The 20,365-nt window shown below is 36.3% G+C and overlaps 1 protein-coding gene across 1 annotated transcript in view; it reads left to right on the forward strand.

Moving 5' to 3' along the window:
• The window catches only part of MAP3K1 (mitogen-activated protein kinase kinase kinase 1), a 60,224-nt gene that overhangs the window by 19,266 nt on the left and 20,593 nt on the right, over positions 1-20,365 (forward strand). The window contains exons 2-7 of the mRNA XM_034440903.3: positions 12,724-12,880; positions 13,568-13,774; positions 14,371-14,571; positions 14,984-15,100; positions 16,029-16,177; positions 20,029-20,150. Coding sequence (XP_034296794.2) covers positions 12,724-12,880; positions 13,568-13,774; positions 14,371-14,571; positions 14,984-15,100; positions 16,029-16,177; positions 20,029-20,150 — 953 coding nt within the window. The remainder of the gene's footprint in view (positions 1-12,723; positions 12,881-13,567; positions 13,775-14,370; positions 14,572-14,983; positions 15,101-16,028; positions 16,178-20,028; positions 20,151-20,365) is intronic.

Raw genomic sequence — 20,365 nt, forward strand, 5'->3', positions numbered from 1 at the left:
TGGGGAAATAATTGCTTCTTCGGATTTCACTTACCACTTGTTTTAGCTGCTGTTTCATGAGATACTTTCTTTTGTTTATTTTTCAGTGCCTTTAATAAAATCAAAGGCTATGGCTTAGATTTATCTCAAACAGTAACTCCATGCAAAACTAAACTTAACTCAATTTTTCATTTTTCTAATTTACAATATATACAGAGAATTATAGCAGTTAAATTAGGGAAGTAAGCATGGTCTTTAAACAATTGTTGACAAATATAATGACAGTAACCACTGTCTTTATAATCATTGTTAGTTTAAATATAGTATATGCAAATCATTGTTGTATGTAGGCAATGATTGCTATGTTTTTTAAAAATCTTAACAAAATAGCCAAAATCTCATGAATAATAACTAAAGAAAAAAGGAGAGAAAGGACTCAAACTTCTAGGTTGGCAGGGTTTCTGAAAATCGGTAGTTTCTGAGTTATCTAAAATAAGAATGACCATCTGTTGCATGGTCTTTCTCCAGATGGTGTGTTTAGAAACAAAAGACTAATAGATACCAAAGGTGGAATTTTTATTTGATTTGAATAGAATGCTGCCCTGTTTTCTTTATATAAAAAAAGCACTGTCACCTTTATTCAGCTTTGACTGATTTAAATCAATTTAGGTTGACATAAAGTAAGTTCACAATTAACCCCAATGTACCTGTCAGCACCTCTCTAATGCTGCAAAGCATAATGACTTTTAAAACAAGACCATGTTAAGCCAGATGTTGAGTTCAGATTTGCCAGTTCGTTATAGGGTTGATTTGAGCCTTGGAATGAAACCAGATTCAAAGCAGGCAACTAGATGCATCTAAAAAGCTTACAAATGATCAGGAGAAAATGATGAAGATTTGAAGCCAATTTAAAATTAAGTATGTGTAGTACATACAGTAATATGTAAACATAAAGATTATCCTCTTTTCAACCTTCTTAAGTGAGGCTAGCACCACATCTGGTATCAGCAAATTCTAGAATTTGTGGACTGTAGAAGGACCCTCAATGATATATCTAGAGCGGGTAAGAATGAAGAATCTTTGCCTTTTTTCCAGTATGGGAGGTGTGTAAAGTTGGGAATGGTGTTGTTTTATTTTGCAGAGGCCTTGAAAACTAATCACTATCCTGTTTTTGTTTTTGTTTTTCACTTAGAATCTTACAACTGAGTTTCAGCTGCATAACACATGGCTTTAACTGAGAGCTAAAGGGAGGGAGATGCATGCAGGTTGCTTAGCCCATCTTATCTTTCAGTTGCTGGGCTTTCTAAAAAGGTCTAAGACAACTTGTCACAGCCAACTCACCACTGCCAACTTACCATGGCCAGCTTGCCTTGGCTAACTTACTGTGGGATAACTCAGGACTGCCAACTTACCACAGGACAACATGCTGACGGACAGTTCAACACTGTATTAATTGTTTCATTCAGTTACTTTTATTATCGGTGACCATGTTTTTGTCAAAATTATTGTAACTGGAGTTTCTGGATTTATTTTCTTTATTATTATGGGTTATGGTTCCATTGAAAGTAATTTAACTTTTGTATTTGTTGAATTGTCCTGTGGCGAGTTATCCCACTCCGTTCTAAAAAGCTTGGGACTTTGTAATAGTCCAAGTATATTCAGTGAAAGATCACATCTATCTTAGTATGTTTACTGACATACTAAAATCCCCACAATGTTAGGGAGACAAGTTTTATTCTTGTAGAAGACATTTTAGTTCTTTTGTTTTTTTTAAAGCAAAACTTGTTTTCCAAAACCTGGTATTTCTTTTCAATCCTTTCCTCCAGTTTGCCCAGGACACATATTAAGATAACTGAGCGATAATTTTTTGTATTCCTCCTTGATTTTTTTTTAAAAGTTAGATATTTCTTGCTCCTTGGGGAAAATGCTAGTTTTAGAAAATCTAGAAAATATATTTTTTTATTAGGACTTCAGCACAATCCTGCTTAATATTTTTAAAGAATTATTGGATTATTATATCTGTTCCTGATGATTTATTTATTTTAAATTAGTAAGGCCTGTAATTTGTATCTTTCTGTTCTCTGTCCTTTTAGATCTTTTCCTGAAAAGGCCAACATTAGCCAACAGTGAACGTGCAAGCTTTCATGCTCCCCCTAAATTTATCAGGCATGATGGTATATTTTTTAAAAACAAGAACAATTGATGCATTCTATACTGTGTACATTTTTTGAGGTTTAAATTGGAAAGTAAGAGAAACAAAGGAGTCACTAACACTGAGAACCAGTGGTGGGTTTCAAATTTTTTTACTACCGGTTCTGTGGGTGTGGCTTGGTGGGTGTGGCAGGGGAAGGATACTGTAAAATCTCATTCCCTCCCCAATCCAGTGGAAGGTTACTACAAAATCCCCATTTCCTCCCAATCAGCTGGGACTTGGGAGGCAGAGAATAGATGGGGGCGGGGCCAGTCAGAATTTTTACTACTAGTTCTCCAAACTTCTCAAAATTTCCGCTACCGGTTCTCCAGAACTGGTCAGAACCTGCTGAAACCCACCTCTGCTGAGAACCATGGAAAAGTATTCAGACATGAACTATGCATCTGGTGGTGAAAACAGATTCTCAAGATGAGCATATCCAAAAAATACCTCGTAACTGCATTCTATGGTTCTGTTTGTATTTTCCTGAATATCTTTCCTGAAATGTATCTCTCCTTTTTCTGAATAGTGGACTTCTTATGAAACGCAGAAAAGATAGTCAATGTATCTACTATAATTATCTATAGTGACTAATAGGCGGCTTTCAGGGTGAAAGTGGCATACTTTATGAGCCTTCAAAATGCTTTTTTTCTTTTGAACAGAGGGCAAAAGACACAGCTGTGCAATAAATGCTATGTCTTGTGGAATTTCTAAGCAAATTATTAATCAGGAAGATATGCCTATTCCTATAAAATGCATCCATTTATTTTTAGTTTATTGGTTTAACTTTACTAGCATATATTATTCAACCATAAAGACTCTATGAGAAGTGTGTGTGTGTGAGAGAGAGAGAGAAAGAAAGAGAAATGGTTTATATTTGTGTTTAAAGAAACAATACAGATGAATTTAGTTTCTAATGTGTTCTAGAGAACATATAGTTTTAGGAGTAGTATTCTTGGATAAGCAGACTGTTCATGCCCTACTCAATCATGAAACTCACTGGATAATCATAGATTGCTCAGTTTCCATGGTGGTAGCGAACACAGTAATTGGATAATCTGTATGTTGTCCTTACTCAGAAAAAAGATATTACAGGTGTGATAATGTTATACTAAATATGGATAAAAATAACTGGTTTGTTTGACTGCTCAATATTGAATATATTTTAAGCGCTCTATTTATCCTTATCCTTGTTTTACTTCCATTATTTAGCATTCTTACAAAATTCAGTACCAGCCTTCAACTCCATATTTATTCAAAACATTCTATAATAACCCTATTTGGTTTATCTTATTCTTTCTCTAATTGTAGAGAATATCATAGTTACAGAGACATGTGCAGTGCCCGCACATGCTAAGCAAATCACATAGCCTATCACGTCTGTGGTATTTTTTAATGTTTCTTCAGTTACACAATCTTTGCTTTTAGCCTTCTATTTCAGTGTTCTGACAAGTTTTATGACTTCCTTTTTCAACACCTTTTTTCTTCAACACTTAGCATTTATAGCAATTTCTCGTTTTCCTTTTCCTCAGTTTTTCTATTTTCTACTTTTATGATCATGAGTTCTGAGAGGAATACTATTTGTGTGTGAACTTTTCCTTCTATTAATTAATTTGTTGTAGTAAAACTAGTAAACTAATTGTTATGTATTGGGCTGATTCTCCAGTTAATAAAGTAACAGCAATATCAATAAGTATTGAGATATTTTTGTTAAAGTGGAAATTTATTTATCTATCTATCTATCTATCTATCTATCTATCATCTATCTATCTATCTATCTATCTATCTATCTATCTATCTATCTATCTATCTATCTATCTCATTTCTATGCTGCCCAACTCCCTGGGGACTCTGGGCGGCTTACAACAAAAAATAATGCGAACAATATACCATAAAAGTTGTTTTAAAAAACATTAAAAACCCATACATTCCATTCATGGCCGGATCTCTCAAGATTGCAGCAGTGAGATCAACAGCCCCAGGCCTGCCGGAAAAGCCAGGTCTTCACCGCTTTCTGGAAGGCCAATAGGGTGGGGGCAGTCCAGACCTCAGGAGGTAATTGGTTCCAGAGAGCCGGGGCAGCCACAGAGAAGGCCCTCCCCCGCGGGCCTGCCAGCCGACATTGTTTACCTGACGGGACCCGGAGGAGACCAACTCTGTGGGATCTTACTGGTCGTTGGAAGCTATGCGGTAGAAGGCGGTCTCAAAGATAGCCTAGCCCTAAGTCATGTAGGGTGTTAAAAGTAATAATCAACACCTTGAATTGTGTCCGGAGACCGATAGAGAGCCAGTGCAGCTCGTGGAGAATTGGTGTAATGTGTGTGTATCTAGGTGTACCCACAATAGCTCGCGCGGCTGCATTCTGGACCAACGGTAGTCTCCGAACACTTTTCAAGGGTAGCCCCATGTAGAGCGCGTTGCAATAATCTAACTATGAGGTGACAAGGGCATGAGTGACTGTGAGGAGAGCCTCCTGATCTAAGTAGGGTCGCAGTTGGTGCACCAGGTGAACCTGTGCAAAAGTCCCCCTAGCCACAGCTGTCAGATGTTGCTCTAATCTTAGCTGTGAGTCTAGAAGGACACCCAGATTGCGAGCCCGTTCTGAGGGGGACAATTTCTCCTCCCCCAGGACCAGAGATGGACAATCGACATAGTCTTTAGGAGGCAATACCCACAGCCATTCGGTCTTGTCTGGGTTAAGTCTGAGCCTGTTGACTCCTATCCAGACCCTCACAGCCTCCAGGCACCGGCACATCAGATCCACTGCATCACTGAACTGACGCGGGGTCAGATATACAGCTGGGTATCATCAGCATATTGGTGATATCCCACCCCGTATTGGATGATTTCACCCAGCGGTTTCATGTAGATGTTAAATAGGAGGGGAGAGAGGACCAAGCCCTGAGGCACCCCACAAATGAGGGGCCTAGGGGTCAACCTCTGTCCTCCTATCAACACCGACTGTGACTGACCAGAGAGATAGGAGGAGAACCACCATAACACAATGCCTCCCACTCCCAACTCCTTTAGTCATCCCAGAAGGATACCATGGTCAATGGTATCGAAAGCTGCTGAGAGGTCAAGTAGCACCAAGATAGAGGAATGACCCCCATCTCAGGCTCGCCAGAGATCATCCATCAGTGTGACCAAGGCAGTTTCCATGCTGTAGCCAGGCCTGAAGCCAGACTAAAAAGGGTCTAGATAATCCGTTTCATCCAATGACTTCAGGAGCTGAAGTGCCACCGCTTTCTCTACAACCTTTCCCATGAAGGGTAGGTTGGAGACTGGCCGAAAGTTCTTTAATTCTGCTGGATCCAGGGAAGGCTTCTTGAAATCAATTGGTGGTAGAATTCCAAGTGTCTCCTCTTAAATTTATCTGGAGTTGCACAATCTGGATTGATTACATATATTGCAAAATTATGTCTCAAACATCTAAGTCCTTGTAGACAGTCCAGAAGGATATCATATTCAATGATATAAAATATCACTCAAGTCTAATATGATTAGAAAAGTCACACTCCTTCCATCTGGTAGAAGTTATCAACAAGAACAAATGCAGTTTTGATCTTACACAAATCACAGGATCTCAGGCCTAACCAAAGGGATCAAGGTAATTTGCTTCTTTTGTAAATCATACCATCATCTCCAAAACCTTTTCTAGAAAGACTTGTTTCAAGACTGTTGGAAGAAATGTCCTTCTGGGTTCAGTTCCAAGTGGGGAGAAAGACACTGGAAACATGGTGGCTGATTGGAAAGAAGGTTTATTGATGAACAGGATTACATGCCTTCCTGAGCTGAGCAGAAAAGGGGAGAGATGCTGAGAGTGCCTTGGTTGTATGCCCTCTCTAGGCCCTACCCTAGAGTTTCCTGTTCCTGTGTAAGAAATGCATCCTAATTGGTTGTCAGACTCCCAGGGGGCGGGTTTTTTAGCTAACTTTGTATGCTGTCTCCCAGGCTTGGTTGGAGCCATGCTGGCTAATCAGTGATGGATTGCTCCTAGTTCGGTCCGATTCTATAGAACCAGTAGTAAAACCGGCGGGAGGCTCTGCCCACCCGCCACGACATCATCATGGGTGATCTGCGCATGCGCAGAAGCTTCTGCGCATGTGCAGAAGCGTGACGAGTGAAGCATGCGCAAGTGAAGCGAGCGTACATGCGTGATCCTGTTGCAAACCAGTAGGAAAGGTAAGTAGAACCCACCCCTGATGCTATGTAATCTTCCTAGGTGCCATGTTGCTAGATGGGTAGAGGGCTAATCCTATCTTTGTTAATAGACTGGCCCAGGCCTTAATGGCCCATTGACAAAGGTGGGGCGGGGGCTGAGTTTCTGCCTCTCTTTTAGGGGAAATATTCTGCCCTTTTAATATTTCCTAGAATATTCCATTTTTCTAGGAGAGGGGTGGGTGCTAACTTCCTACAAGACCCAATAGAAATTGTCCAGCATTGATAAATCCTTTCAGATGGGACTGCACCTTCATATTGTATGTACATCAGAACATTAATCACCTTCTGAATTCAACTTCTCAACCCACCTCTAATTATCCAAAGAAGCCTAGTAAAACAAGAGTCCAGCCTGCATGTAGCACAATTTATATTACTAGGAACCTGCTCCTCAAGAGTGAAAGAATCTCAGATAATCTGGGTTTCAGAATGGTACCTGGAAAAACACTGCTGTATCAAATTTTAATATTTAAGGGTATGAGCCAACTATGTTATTTTGCAGGTGATACTTCAATGCCGCTTGAATTGCACATTGCAGTGGTTTCAATATGTTAGTGGTTTCAGTAGGCATCCTGAATACAAATGAGTCCTGAGGCAAGGAATGGGAATTTTTTGTTACAACACAGTGCCAACAAGTGAAGCTTTAATTTAGGAACTGAAACCAGCTTCAGTTTCATGTCTGAAGCTGTATTAACTGAGCTATTTGCACTACTCTCACTGCAAAATACAACACAAGAATAAAATCAATATAGAGGTAATCCTTGTTTAACAATTACCCCATTAAGCGATAATATGCATTTAGTTCTGTGAGGAAAAAGTAACTTTACAAGCAATGTTTGCATTTACAACTTTCAGAAATCTGTAAAGCAAAGAAAATCTGAAGTAAGATCACTTTACTTAAAGTTTCATTTAGCAACTGCTTTGGTTAACCAAGTTGCTGGTCCCAATTGTGGTCACTAAATGAGGACTACCTATATATTAATGATTGCAAATTGGTTGCACCTTCAGCTTTAGTCTAGATTCCTACCTAGCATAAGAATTTAATATTGCTACAATGTTAATAATGCTGATTTTGACTAGTATTTGACGTACGTATACTTTATGGCTATCATTAGTCTATCTTGCAACTGCTATCTACTCCAGATTGCAAAACTGAAAATTAAATTCATTTACTTTGTAACTTATATTAGCAGGTTATTTTTTCAGATGTTTCACAAACAATAAGAAAATTTTTGTTGCTGTCTTTTGCATGTTAGGGTAGATGTAACATCTGTTCTTGTCTGTTTCAAAATCTTAAGACTTCTCCATTTATTTCTATGAGAACGTCTGATTTTTGTTTCTGAGGATGTTTAAAAATAGTTTCTAACAGTGAACTGGGAAATGACATATATAAACAATGAGAGTTCATCTTTTCCTTAACATAAATAGTGCTTTTTCTCTCCTATGTTACTTTTATTCTGTTACTTTTCTCATTTAGTTTTCTGAGATTTCCCCCCATAGTCATAAAATACTGTGTACCCACTGAGGATGCTCAATTGTTCTGTTTAGGGGAACCACAAAGATCTATTCCTGCAAATCTCATTACTGAATCCGTGCAGTGTGGGTCTTGCAATATAAGTATAGGAACTTCTCCTGATAATAGGAGTAGGATAACAGAATGATGTTTTTTATCTATTGCAGAGCTGCATTCAGTATTATAAAAATAGACTTTCCAGGCAGCCAGTGATATGTGCAGAGTTATGCTCCAGGAACATCTACATATTTCTGAATAGACTGAACTGCAGCAGAGAGATATTTCTGTTGGCAGATTGATATTGTAGGATGCAACATGTAATCTTTTTTTCCGCGGCTATGCAATTAAGAGAGGGGGAAACTGCATCTTTTTAGAAGTGAAGTATAAAATTTAATGTATCACAATTTGAGCAATGGTTTCCTGATATTATTGCTTTATAGAGAAAAGATGTGGCCTATGGGGGTTTTGACAGCTTTGCTATATTTTCATCTGAGATCATTGTTATTGGAAGAATAGATAGACAATATTGGAAAAATACAGTGACAGCATAGTTATCATTGCTAGGTTTCAATTGAATATGGAATTTGTTATCTTTCCTAGCCTCTGAACATGTTCCTTTAAATGCAGGGTCTTTGTCTTAAAGTTAATTTTTGAGCTGAACTTAAATATTTAACTGAATTATAAAAATCTAAATAAAATAAAAATGCCTTCAGCTGCATCCAGGTATGCTATCTAAGAATTATTGTAAATATATTTGCTTGCTTTAGAGATAATTAAATCAGGGAAATCTGTATCAGACTTGTAAAGAAAGATGCACAAAAGAGTCAAGCAATCTAGTTGGAGATGGTGATGGATAGACATTTAAGGGAACACAAGGGAAAGGATGATGAAGGAAGATTAGGACAGGTGCAGATGGTTATGCTGCACTTAAATTCAAGGGAAGCCTAAATCACAGTGACACATAGCTATTGGGAAGTAATGGAAAGAAACCAGTAAGAAGATTGGGGGACGTGGACCAACTTTGCCTACTAACCCAATGAATCCCTTTTGAACTTGACTCTACTGAAATCTAAAACAACCACGATGTACATTTACATTTGGCTGAATTACAGCGCTCTGAAGCAGTCCATCTGAACTTGTGTGAGTACTGTGCAGGGAATAGTATACATTTTTTGCTCTGGGTGTAGTTTGCTGCAGATTGAATACTGGAATAGTACTGCAGTACTTTTGAGATTCCCATCCTCTTGTGCATTTTACCATATTTCAAAATACTCAGTGATCAAAACTATCCTGCCTGCAAAACGGATTGGGCAAGGCTGCTATATTTTCTTTACCTGCTACCACTTGATTCTTGTGCATTGTACAAGCTACTCTAACTGGCTACTTTGACTTGCATTCAACATAAGATGCTACTCTTTGAAAAATGTTTGCTCAGGTACTTTTGGGAATAGTTTAGATGCTGCATTTGAGTCCTTCCCAAACATATCTTTCTAGATATGTTTAGAATTTCCATCATTTTCAACCAGGATTATTGTGTTTAATAATCGATTACTATTACTACTTACCAATTATATTAATTATATGATATTTTTATGCACTATTTGTGATAGTGATTTCCACATACATTCTTACATAGAAAGTTCCCACAGGTGTTTTTAATCACTGAATGTCATGTTAGCCGTAATTGCCTCCATGACAAATACATTATTTGGAAATATAACAATATTAGCAGAGGTTAACTGAACTATTCCTGTGGGAAATGCAATTTGAAGTTCCAGGCATGTGTGAAAAATCTCTAACATAACATTGCTATTATAGTCACATTGTAAAGATGGCTCATAATCCTGAATGGGTTTTTTGTAGACTTACAGCCTAATGTTTCTGTAAATATAACATTAAAAATCTGCAATATTAACTTGTTTAATATTTAAATATTAATATTTAATTGTTTGTTGAATTGCCTGCCTACGAATGATAGACATGATTTGATAATGGAAAACTGATAATATTCTTAAAATCTGATTCTGCATATGGAACTTTGATTGTAATCTGTTGGGGTTGTTAAGTGGGTGACCTGACTTCATTTTATGACCACTTTTATGAAGCAAATCACGTGGTTGGTATGTGAATCATATGATCATTAACAAAGCCCATGATCATTAAGCGAATCCATTCTTTCAGATGGGTGTTTTTGTCATAAACTGATAAAAGAAAACATCACAAATTGCTGTCATGTGACTAGGATGCTGCAATGATTGTAAATGCAAGCTTGTTGCCAACTGCCCAAAATAAAATCACATGACTGCATGGGGTATGCGAGGGTTGTAACTTAGAGAAAGGTTCATAAATAACTATTTTTGAGACTGTTGTAACTTTGATCGTCAAATGTTAAGTGAGACTACCTGTAAATTTAGATTTTGCAATAGATCTGACATACGTGGAATTTTGTGAATATGTCTGTAGAGATTCTGTCATCCAGGTCATGGTTGTCCCTTGCTTTTTTCAAGAGGCAACTGGAGTTTTTTGTTTTCTTGTGAAATTATGCATAGTCAGGTAAAATGGAAAATTAGGCCCTAAGAGAGATACTATAAGGAACGAGGTTGCATATTTTCCTGCATAGTTGTACAGCCATCTGTTGCAATCAGCCACTGAAGAATCATCAAATAAGTGAATTAGTTATTCAATCAGCAGGTTGCTATAATCTGAAGGTTATCAGGGCATGAATAATTAAAGCTATTGCATTATGTGATCCATGTATTGGGATCTCAAAACTGTAAAGTTCACGTTTTGGGGGAAGTACAATTCCTTCCTGATCAAATTGATTATCAGCTATGTAGGTATAGGAATCAGACTACCAATACCTACACCTTGCCTGGGCTGAATTTCAAAGTATTGAAGTAATAAGCAGACACATTTGTATTTGGTGAGATGGAATTATATATTGGAATAAATTTACCTTACCATTATATTGACCTGTTGTTATTTTGTGTGTGTGTGTTTGTGTATGTGTGTAAGCAAATCATGGAAGGCTTTATGCAGTATATAAACATTTTTTTCAGTGCCTCTTGTCTGCTACATTGAGGCCTGACTAAAAACTTGTTTCGTAGTTCATGCTTCAGAGATTATATAGATAGGCAGGCAGAGTTATTTTTTTAAAAGCAAGAACGAATTGCTTTTACTCTCACATGACAGGAAGTAAGTTGGGTTTTGTGTGAAAGAATACATGTAAAGTCTCTTCAAACATTTGGGGAGTGTGTATTTTGGTACAGAAGGAGAAATGTATTTAATTGTTTTAGCTAGCTATTAGTATTCTTCATGAAAGCATAATACTACTTTGCAATAAAAACAGACCACAGGCAAAATGACAACAACTTAAGTATAAAACTGTGAGTGAAACACAAGCTAGTATCACATTTCAGAATGCTTAAATAAATTATTAGTTGACGCTGAACTAATAATAGAGGCATGTCAGTTAAATTATAACTAGGAGAATATTCCCAACAAGGTAGACATTCTCTCTTCCCGGTATCTGAGGTTTTGAAGACATGGAGAGATTCTGCATTCCTGGATTAAAAAGGCATGCCAGAGATTGATTTTGGAGCATTTGGTGTATATTTTCTTAAATGGTGTGCAACTTGCTTTCTCAGACAGACCCAGTCCCTAACATTATGAATTTTAATATGATAATAAGGGGAAATTATTACTTGTACTATTAAATACAAAACAAATAAACATAATACAGGTAGTCCTCAATTTAAAACCACAACTGGGATTTCTGTCGCTAAGCAGTGTAATCATTAAGTGAGTTGTGCCCTATATTACAACCTTTTTTACCATGGTCATTAAGCAAATCCAGCTTTCCCCATTTTGTTATTGGAAGCCCCTGAATAGGTTGCAAATAATGGTCATGTGACCTTGGGACACCGCAACCGATGTAAATACATGCTGGCTGCCAAGTGCCCAAGTTTTGATCACATGACCATGGTAAAACAATTAAATCTGTTTTATTCTTTTTTTGGTGGCGCAAATTTCTTCATAATTATTATTTCCTTGGTCTGGGGATATGGCGTTCAACGGCCTTCAGACGGGATGCACTGAACTGCCTTGTCCACTGGGTGGGCATATCAGAAATATGAACAAGATATGGATCCCCATCCAACCATAATACACCATTCATTATTTAAGATTTTGATTTTTTAAAAGTCTGTTGCAAACTTTATTTTGGAAACGTAAAATATGTACCATATCAGTAATTCTACCTCTTTACTTGATGAGAATTTCTTTATCTCCAGTTCTGCTCATGTTAGAGAGACTTCAAAAGTTTATTACTAGTTGTAAAATGGTGTAATTTATGGATCTATTAAAATATATTTTTAAAGGCAAAGAGCGTTTTCGCTCTTAAATTTGAATTAATTTAAATTCGCTCTTAAATTTGAATTAATAATTCTAAGAAGGAGGACAGCAAATTATTTATGTTGAAGCGTTAATGTATTGCTCCTAGTACTAGACGTTTAATGGTTTAGAGGTTTTGAATGAATAAATTATAATTTGGTTTAAGGCCTGAAACATTTCAGTACAGTAGAACCTCTGGTCACGAACACTTCTGACCACGACCAAATCAGGTTCCGACCAAAAGAATTCACATTTTTCCCCCCCGCAGCCAATTTCCCCTTCTGCACCATTTTTTGTTTTGTTTTTTTGTTTTTTGTAAGCATCAAATTTTGGTTTGCGACCAAATGGAACGAATTATGGTCGTGACCAGAGGTTCTACTGTATGTTTACTGACAATCACATATGTCATTTTTGCTCTTCATTTCAGCTGTAGTCGTGACATGGAGAATAAAGAGACCCTAAGAGGATTGCAGAAAATGGATGATCGTCCAGAGGAACGAATGATCAGGGAAAAACTCAAGACAACATGTATGCCGGCTTGGAAGCATGAATGGCTGGAAAGAAGAAGTAGGAGAGGCCCTGTGGTAAGTAACTCTGAAAGCACTTAAAAAGCAGACTTGCTGAAAGCACAGAATTTGCTTTCTTGCCTTATATTATCTTACAGTTAGTACTGTAAGAAATTATAATGAAATTCCTCTTGCTTCATTTTTTTCATGTTGCTATTTTCACTGGAAGGATAGATCTGCCTCACAAAAGTCAAACCAACTTAATTTTTTGTTGTTTAAAAATGACACAACGCTGCCCTCTATGGGTTATTTTTACAACAAAACAATGTGAGCTTTAATATTGCTTATCTAACGTGCCTGTGGTAATTGATACAGTGAAAGAGGCAATGTTTTCCAAAATATAAAACTCAAAAAACAGTTTGGGACATAGTTTTGATTACCAAATATTGAAGAAATAAGTGCTGTTTTCTTGGAATATAATACATTGTAATAAATTATTAAACTTGGACAGAAGAACCATACTAATTGTGAGGTGCTGCACCCTCTATAAGAAAAGCTGGACTCACTATAAATAACATCACTATATTACTAGATTTTCATAAAGTAGATGTTCTCATAATTTAAATTTAACTAACTAAAAATAGACGCTGATTAGCATTAAAACTAAACAGTTTGTGGAAATCCCCTCCTTCATTTGCCTACAATTTAATGAGAATATTTGCTTTCTTTTGGAAAACAGAGACATTTTTTTCCTATTGTTTCAAGGTGGTAAAACCAATACCAATGAAAGGAGATGGCTGTGAAGCAAACAAATTAGCAACAGAACCTCCTCCTGATGGACAAACAAATCCCACTTCACCTACTCAGAAAGGGAGACGGAGCCCTTCTCCGAATGGACCCTTCTCATCCTCCTCCAGGACTGTTAAATCTGAGTCACCTGGTGTTAGAAGGAAAAGGGTGTCTCCTGTACCTGTAAGTAATTATGGGATAGCCTAAGCTTATGAAACAAAATCCGTATATATCCTTCCATATCAGCTGATATCTTAAATTAGGAAGCCTTTGGTTTGATGGACATTAAATGGTGTTTAGTTACGCTTTCTGTAGTGTAAAGTTATTTTATCTTACTATATTCTGTCTTTTTTTGCTGTTTTAATTTCTGACTGATTATAAACTACATTGGATTATTGTACTCTAAATCAGGGGTCTCCAACCTTGGCAACTTTAAGACTTCAACTTCAAGTTGAAGTCAACTTGTGGACTTCAACTCCCAGCTGGCTGAGGAACTCTGGTAGTTGAAGTCCACAAGTCTTAAAATTGTCAAGGTTGGAGACCCCTGCTCTAAATTGTATAGGTTTGTATGAGGGATTCATATTACTATTGGCTTAGAAAAGCATAGAAGTAATATTTTTTATAGTATTTAGTGGAAGAAGTGTAACCATTTCTTATTATCTGATTATTGCGTGCATTCTATTAGTTTGGAAGGAGATAGTTGAATTTCTTTGAAAGATTGAGGAATGGGAAATGAAAAATAGAGACAAAAATTACTGAAAATAAAATTAATTTTTAAGTTTCAGAGTGGACGTATAACACCACCACGAAGAGCACCGTCTCCAGATGGCTTCTCACCATATAGTCCTGAGGAAACAAATCGTCGTGTCAACAAAGTCATGAGAGCTAGATTGTATCTCTTGCAACAGATAGGACCCAATTCTTTCTTGATAGGGGGAGACAGCCCAGATAATAAATACCGAGTGTTCATTGGTCCTCAGGTATGAATTGAAACAGTGTTGACTATTTAATCAATAACTATTAAATAAACTCATTTGAGAAGATGTAATTAAGATGACCTCTCTAGGTTTAAGAGAACATGTGAAAATGCTGAAACATTTCTTGCTTTCCAGAAGTTGCTTGACATATTTTATTTCTCACTTGCATAAATCAGAACATAGGCATTGATAAAGTATCAGTAAAATATAAACAGCTATATGAATGTCATGTTGATTATGTCAGCAACAGCAGTAGCTTGGAAAGAATAAAGCCATCATTAATCAATTATTTCTTGTTTTGAAGAAAGCAGAAACGTAATCCTCATAAATCTGTAAGAAGTGATTTGAAGGAGAAGGTTATAAAAACAATATAATATGGCCATAATAATCACAATAAATAAATTTCTATTTACAGACATGTAGCTGTGGGCGTGGAACATTTTGCATTCATCTGCTGTTTGTTATGCTTCGAGTGTTTCAACTTGAATCTTCAGATCCAATGCTGTGGCGAAAAACCTTGAAGAACTTCGAGGTAGTTACGTCCTATTTCTTTTCTCACAAATAGACAGTTGCGGCTTCTGAAATTTACCATTCAGAATTTCTATAGCTTCAAAATTAACAAAAATTCAATCATCTCATTTCTAAAATCAGTTAATAACAAGTATTATTTCAGGTTTTTTAAAAAGCCTCTGTTGATCAGGTAACTCAGTTTAGTCATCAGAGGCATTTAAAAGAAAAAAAGGGTTTTTTTTTTCTTTTAAAAGCCTTTGACGATTCCAGCTGAGCCGCGCAATCATCAGAGGTTTTTTTTTTACTTTTAAAAGCATTTTTTGGCCGAAAAGGTTGTAGAAAAAATGCTTTTAAAAGTAAAAAAAAAAAAAAAAAGCCTCTGATGATTGTGCGGCTCAGCTGGGCATGGGGGAGGGGGGCAGGGATTTTTGCTACCGGTTCTCCGAACCACCCGCCTCCATCGCTACCAGATCAGGCGATCCGGTCAGAACTGGGAGTATTTCACACCTGGTTTGGCTCTATTAATTGTGTATTATTTTATTAATATAGTTTATTTAATTTATGTGGTATTCTCTTGTTCTTCAGGGGGTAGCATGATTAGTTTATGTCAAATTGAAAATTATGAGCATTGAACATATTTAATTCTCACATCTAAAATAGAATCTGGCAACATTTAGCATCTGTGTTTACATTCCCATAAATGAAAGAGAGAAAATGTGTATGTATATGTGTCTAATTACAAACGATACCATTTACAGAATTTATCCATACCATAGTTGGTATTTATAGTATGCTGTTATTTTATAAACGTGTATTTATTTGTAATAAATAAATATATTGATACAATTTTACCTTATAGTCTGGTTGCAATTATATATTTATTTAAGAGAGCTCAACTTTGAGTAGCTCATATTCTAACCTTGCCTATTAATATTTTCTTCCAATGTTAGGTTGAGAGTTTGTTCCAGAAATACCACAGTAGGCGTAGTTCAAGGATCAAAGCGCCATCTCGTAACACCATTCAGAAGTTTGTGTCACGCATGTCAAACTCTCATACACTGTCATCTTCTAGTACATCTACATCTAGTTCAGAAAATAGGTTAGTAATTATTCTTAAGAAATCAGTACTGCTGTTCAAAATAGTTTCCATTTTTATAGGCAACCCTGTGACTCATTGGGTCATCCTTTGAGGGTGTAGTGTGAAGTGACCAGAATGAACACTAATTTTTCCTGAACTGTATTGCTGTCACACAAATGGGCAAAAAAAAAAGTGGGAGTGGGAGCACCTCCTGCTGGCTTCCCCACTGACTGCTTTTGGGAAGCTGGCAGGGAGCATAGAATATCACAATCACATACCCATAGGGACACTGCAATACCCATAACTTTGCAAATAAAATTGGTCTGAACATCATGGAAATCTCAATTCCACAATAGTAATGAGTCCCAGATTTTTTAATGGCGGTGCAGTGGTTAGAATGCAGTATTGCAGGCTAACTCTGCCGACCGCCAGCAGTTTGATCCTGACCAGCTCAAGGTTGACTCAGCCTTCCATCTTTCCGAGTTTGGTAAAATGAGGACCCAGATTGTTGGGGGCAATATCCTGACTCTGTAAACCGCTTAGAGAGGGCTATAAAGCACTCTGAAGCAGTATATAAATCTAAGTGCTATTGCTATCTTTAAATTAACAGATTTTCAATACCTTCATTCAAAAATTGTGAATGAGGTAATTTGAAGGTACAAAAATAGAAACAAATAAACACAACAAGAATTTTGTAGTATACAGGTAGATACTTGCTTTGTCATATTAAAAAAGGTAAAAATATTCCCATTTGGACAGTTTTGTAAGTGAACATTTTTTATTTTGTTTTCTTGCTTAATAGATTGAGACCTAATATGAAGTTTGGACTAATTTTTGTTTGTTACTATGTAACAAACATTTTTTGTTACAATTTTTCTGTTTGTTCTGTTTATTTCCTTGTGTCTTTCAACATTTGTCTTTCAACAAATGTAGGTGTCTTTCAACATTTCTAAGTAGAGGCCTGCTGCTGTAATCACAGGGTTATTTTCTTAAAGAGCTAGTATTTACAAGAAGCTATTTGGGTGCATGATTAGAGGCTCTTAAAATGTAATAGGGTCTTTAAGACTATCTCAGCTTTTAAAAATAAACTAGTACAGGTAGTCCTTGAATTGAGATCATTCATTTAGCAACTGTTCAAAGTTATAACTATGCTGAAAAAGTGACTTATGACCTGTCCTTGCACTTATGTTGACACTGGACCCCCAACTTGGGTGCATGCAACCAGCATGTATTTACGACGGTTGCAATGTCCTACGGTCACATCAGTGGTGGTATTCAGCCGGTTCTATCCGGCTTGTGCGAACCAGTAACGGTGGCTGTGGGAGGCTCCACCCACCCACCTGTTCGGACGTCATCACGTCCTGGTTATGACGATCTGCGCATGTGCGGAAGGCCCTGCACATGCGCAGAGGTCACGCACTCACATTTGTGAACCGGTAGTGAAGGTAAGTGAATACCACCCCTGGGTCACATGATCATCATTTGCAGTAGAGTTTTAGAAAGTTGGTCATAGCAATTAGGAGTGTTTCTAACAAGAGCCAGATGCAGCTCGCACCAAAATTGATGAGTTAAAATCCTGATTTTTTTAATGTTAGTTGAACTAATATTCCCCTTTTTGGTCGAATAAGAAAATGAAGACCCAGAAACTTTTTTTTTTCTTTTTCTGGCGGAGCAGATACTATGAAATTTTGCCTAGTCCTCCAATACTTTTAAATTTCAGTCTAAATATTTATTCATCATTATTGTTGTTGTTGTGATTTTTTTTTTCATCTGGGCTACCTCATTTTCTTTATGTTTTAACTGTTTTAACCACATATTGGATTTCATAAGCTGCCCAGAGTCGAATTGAATGGATGACAATAAGAAAATAAATAAATAAAAATGACTCAAATTATTTTCATAAGGAAAGTTTACAAAATAAAGTTGTAGGATATTGATATAAGTATTATGTTTGAAAATAACTTTTGGCTTCTAGGCAGATATAGCAGTTCCTAAGGAAACAGAACTTGTCTGAGTTTTCTCTACATAAAAATGAGAAGCGATTTACAAGATCTTTGGAAAGGAATTGTATTTATTTAAGTTTTTAGTATTTAAAGTTCTTGTGCTCAAATTTGAAAAATGAGCATTGATTTCTCAGTTTGGTGGTTTAACTTAAATATTTACTTCCTGGTTATGTGTCTAATTTATTTTCTAATTTATTTTCTCTCTGTCAGAATACATTTATTTACTGTAACATTTATAGTGTTACGATACAAAAGATAGAGTTCTGCCCCAAGATGCTTCAAGTACAAAATGTTATCTGTTACTAATTTCTTGAACCATATATTTAGGAATTGGCAGAGCCCTTGAATCCTAGGAAAAGACACAGCTACTAAGCAGTTGTCAATAGATTCTGTCTATGCATGCTCTGAAGCATCTTTTCCTTTTAAACCCAAAACTATGGCAAAACTTGCAGTTTAACACTACGCAAAAAATTTCCATTATCATCTTTTTCCTGTGTTCCCCAAAATCTTTTTCTGGAGGGTCTGTAATTCCTCCGGAGGAAATATTAAAAGTGTATGGCCATAAGATAAATCTTTACTCTCGACATTCCACAGAGAGAAGCTGGTCCATCAATAAGACAAGTTCTTGGAAATGATATCTGTGTTAAATAAATTTTGTGTGACTAGATTAGGTGCAATGGCAGTTTCAAAAAAGATGAATGCTGGTATCTAGAAAGGAATTCTGGAGCAAACATTTCTTATATGATTGTGAACCCCTGAAAGAATATGTGCATAACAGAAATATTTAATATGCAAAGAATTTACTGCATGCACTTACAAAATATCTATTTTACAACTTTCATCTGTTTGTAGTAACCAAGTTTTAAACTATTCTCCTGGCCTTTAATAGGCTTCTAATTTTAAACATGAAGATTTTAATATTTTAGTATTACATAATATGCAGTTCTTAAATTCTTTTAAATGCCTTTGTTTCTTTTTTTTTTTTTTACATTATTTTATACTGCCCAGATAGCTTTGTCTGTTGGGTGGTTTAAATGTTTAAGTAAATAAAATGAACTTGACACTTAATCTGGGTATTTTGAAGATGTCTTCAGTGTAGTATTATCATCTTCTTCTTCTCCTTGCTACCCTATTCTGGCGAGTGCGGGCTCCGCTTTATTTAGTGTAGTATTATACTATACTAATATATATATATAGTATTCATATTCATTCTGGAGGTGTGGCTCCTAGAGTAAATTAATGTGGAAAGTCTGTGTGATGAACTAAAATCTATAAAAAACGTAATGCACAAGGACATATCTGAAACAGTTATATATGCTAAAAATAATTTGGGATATATTGAATAGAAGAGAATACAGGTAGTCTTTGATAACACGACAACAATTGGGCCCAGAATTTTGCTCATAAAATGGAGCAATCATTAATCCGATTTGATTTTGCAGGTATTTTTTAATCACAATCATAAAACAAGTCACTACACAGCATATTTTTGCTGTTTTCTGCTGGAAAAACAGCAAAATCCATTACAAATTGTGTTCATACGATCATGGAAAGCAGCAACTGCAGGCCTGCTGCCATGCACCAAAGTGTGTGCTTCATAGATCCTACAATCCCACTAGAAAAAAATATATGAGAATGTCTAATAGGTGGGTTGATGAAAACATCCTGTCCATAGCAAGGTTATGCAGAGTGATTAAAAAACTGCACCAAAAAATTGATACTTGTCCATTTGCATTATGAAAAAATATTTTGTTTTGAAATATTGTAGGAGGTGGTTGTTTGGGACCTGGAAGAAAAATAAATAAATGTGATCTGCTAAATGTGATTTTTAAATACTTATCTATATGTATATATATATATATTTTATAGCATCAAGGATGAAGAGGAACAGATGTGCCCCATTTGTTTGCTAGGCATGTTGGATGAGGAAAGCTTAACGGTCTGTGAAGAAGGCTGCAGAAATAAACTTCACCATCACTGCATGTCAATATGTACGTCACTGATGTTTTATGTGCACTTGAATCATAAGAATGGATTTAAAGAATAATAGCAAAGTAGGTCCTTGCCAGGAGTGGAGACACAAAATTGCAGTCATAAGTGGTATTGTAATTGCTTGAACGTTAATGGAATTCTTTTCATACAAGCTAGTGTCTTAGAGAAGGAATCCATTTGAATGAAGTAAACATCTTTACAGAAAAGTAAGGAA

The sequence above is a fragment of the Pantherophis guttatus genome, chromosome 2 (assembly GCF_059756535.1).
Source record: "Pantherophis guttatus breed Tessera chromosome 2, ASM5975653v1, whole genome shotgun sequence".
NCBI lineage: Eukaryota > Metazoa > Chordata > Lepidosauria > Squamata > Colubridae > Pantherophis > Pantherophis guttatus.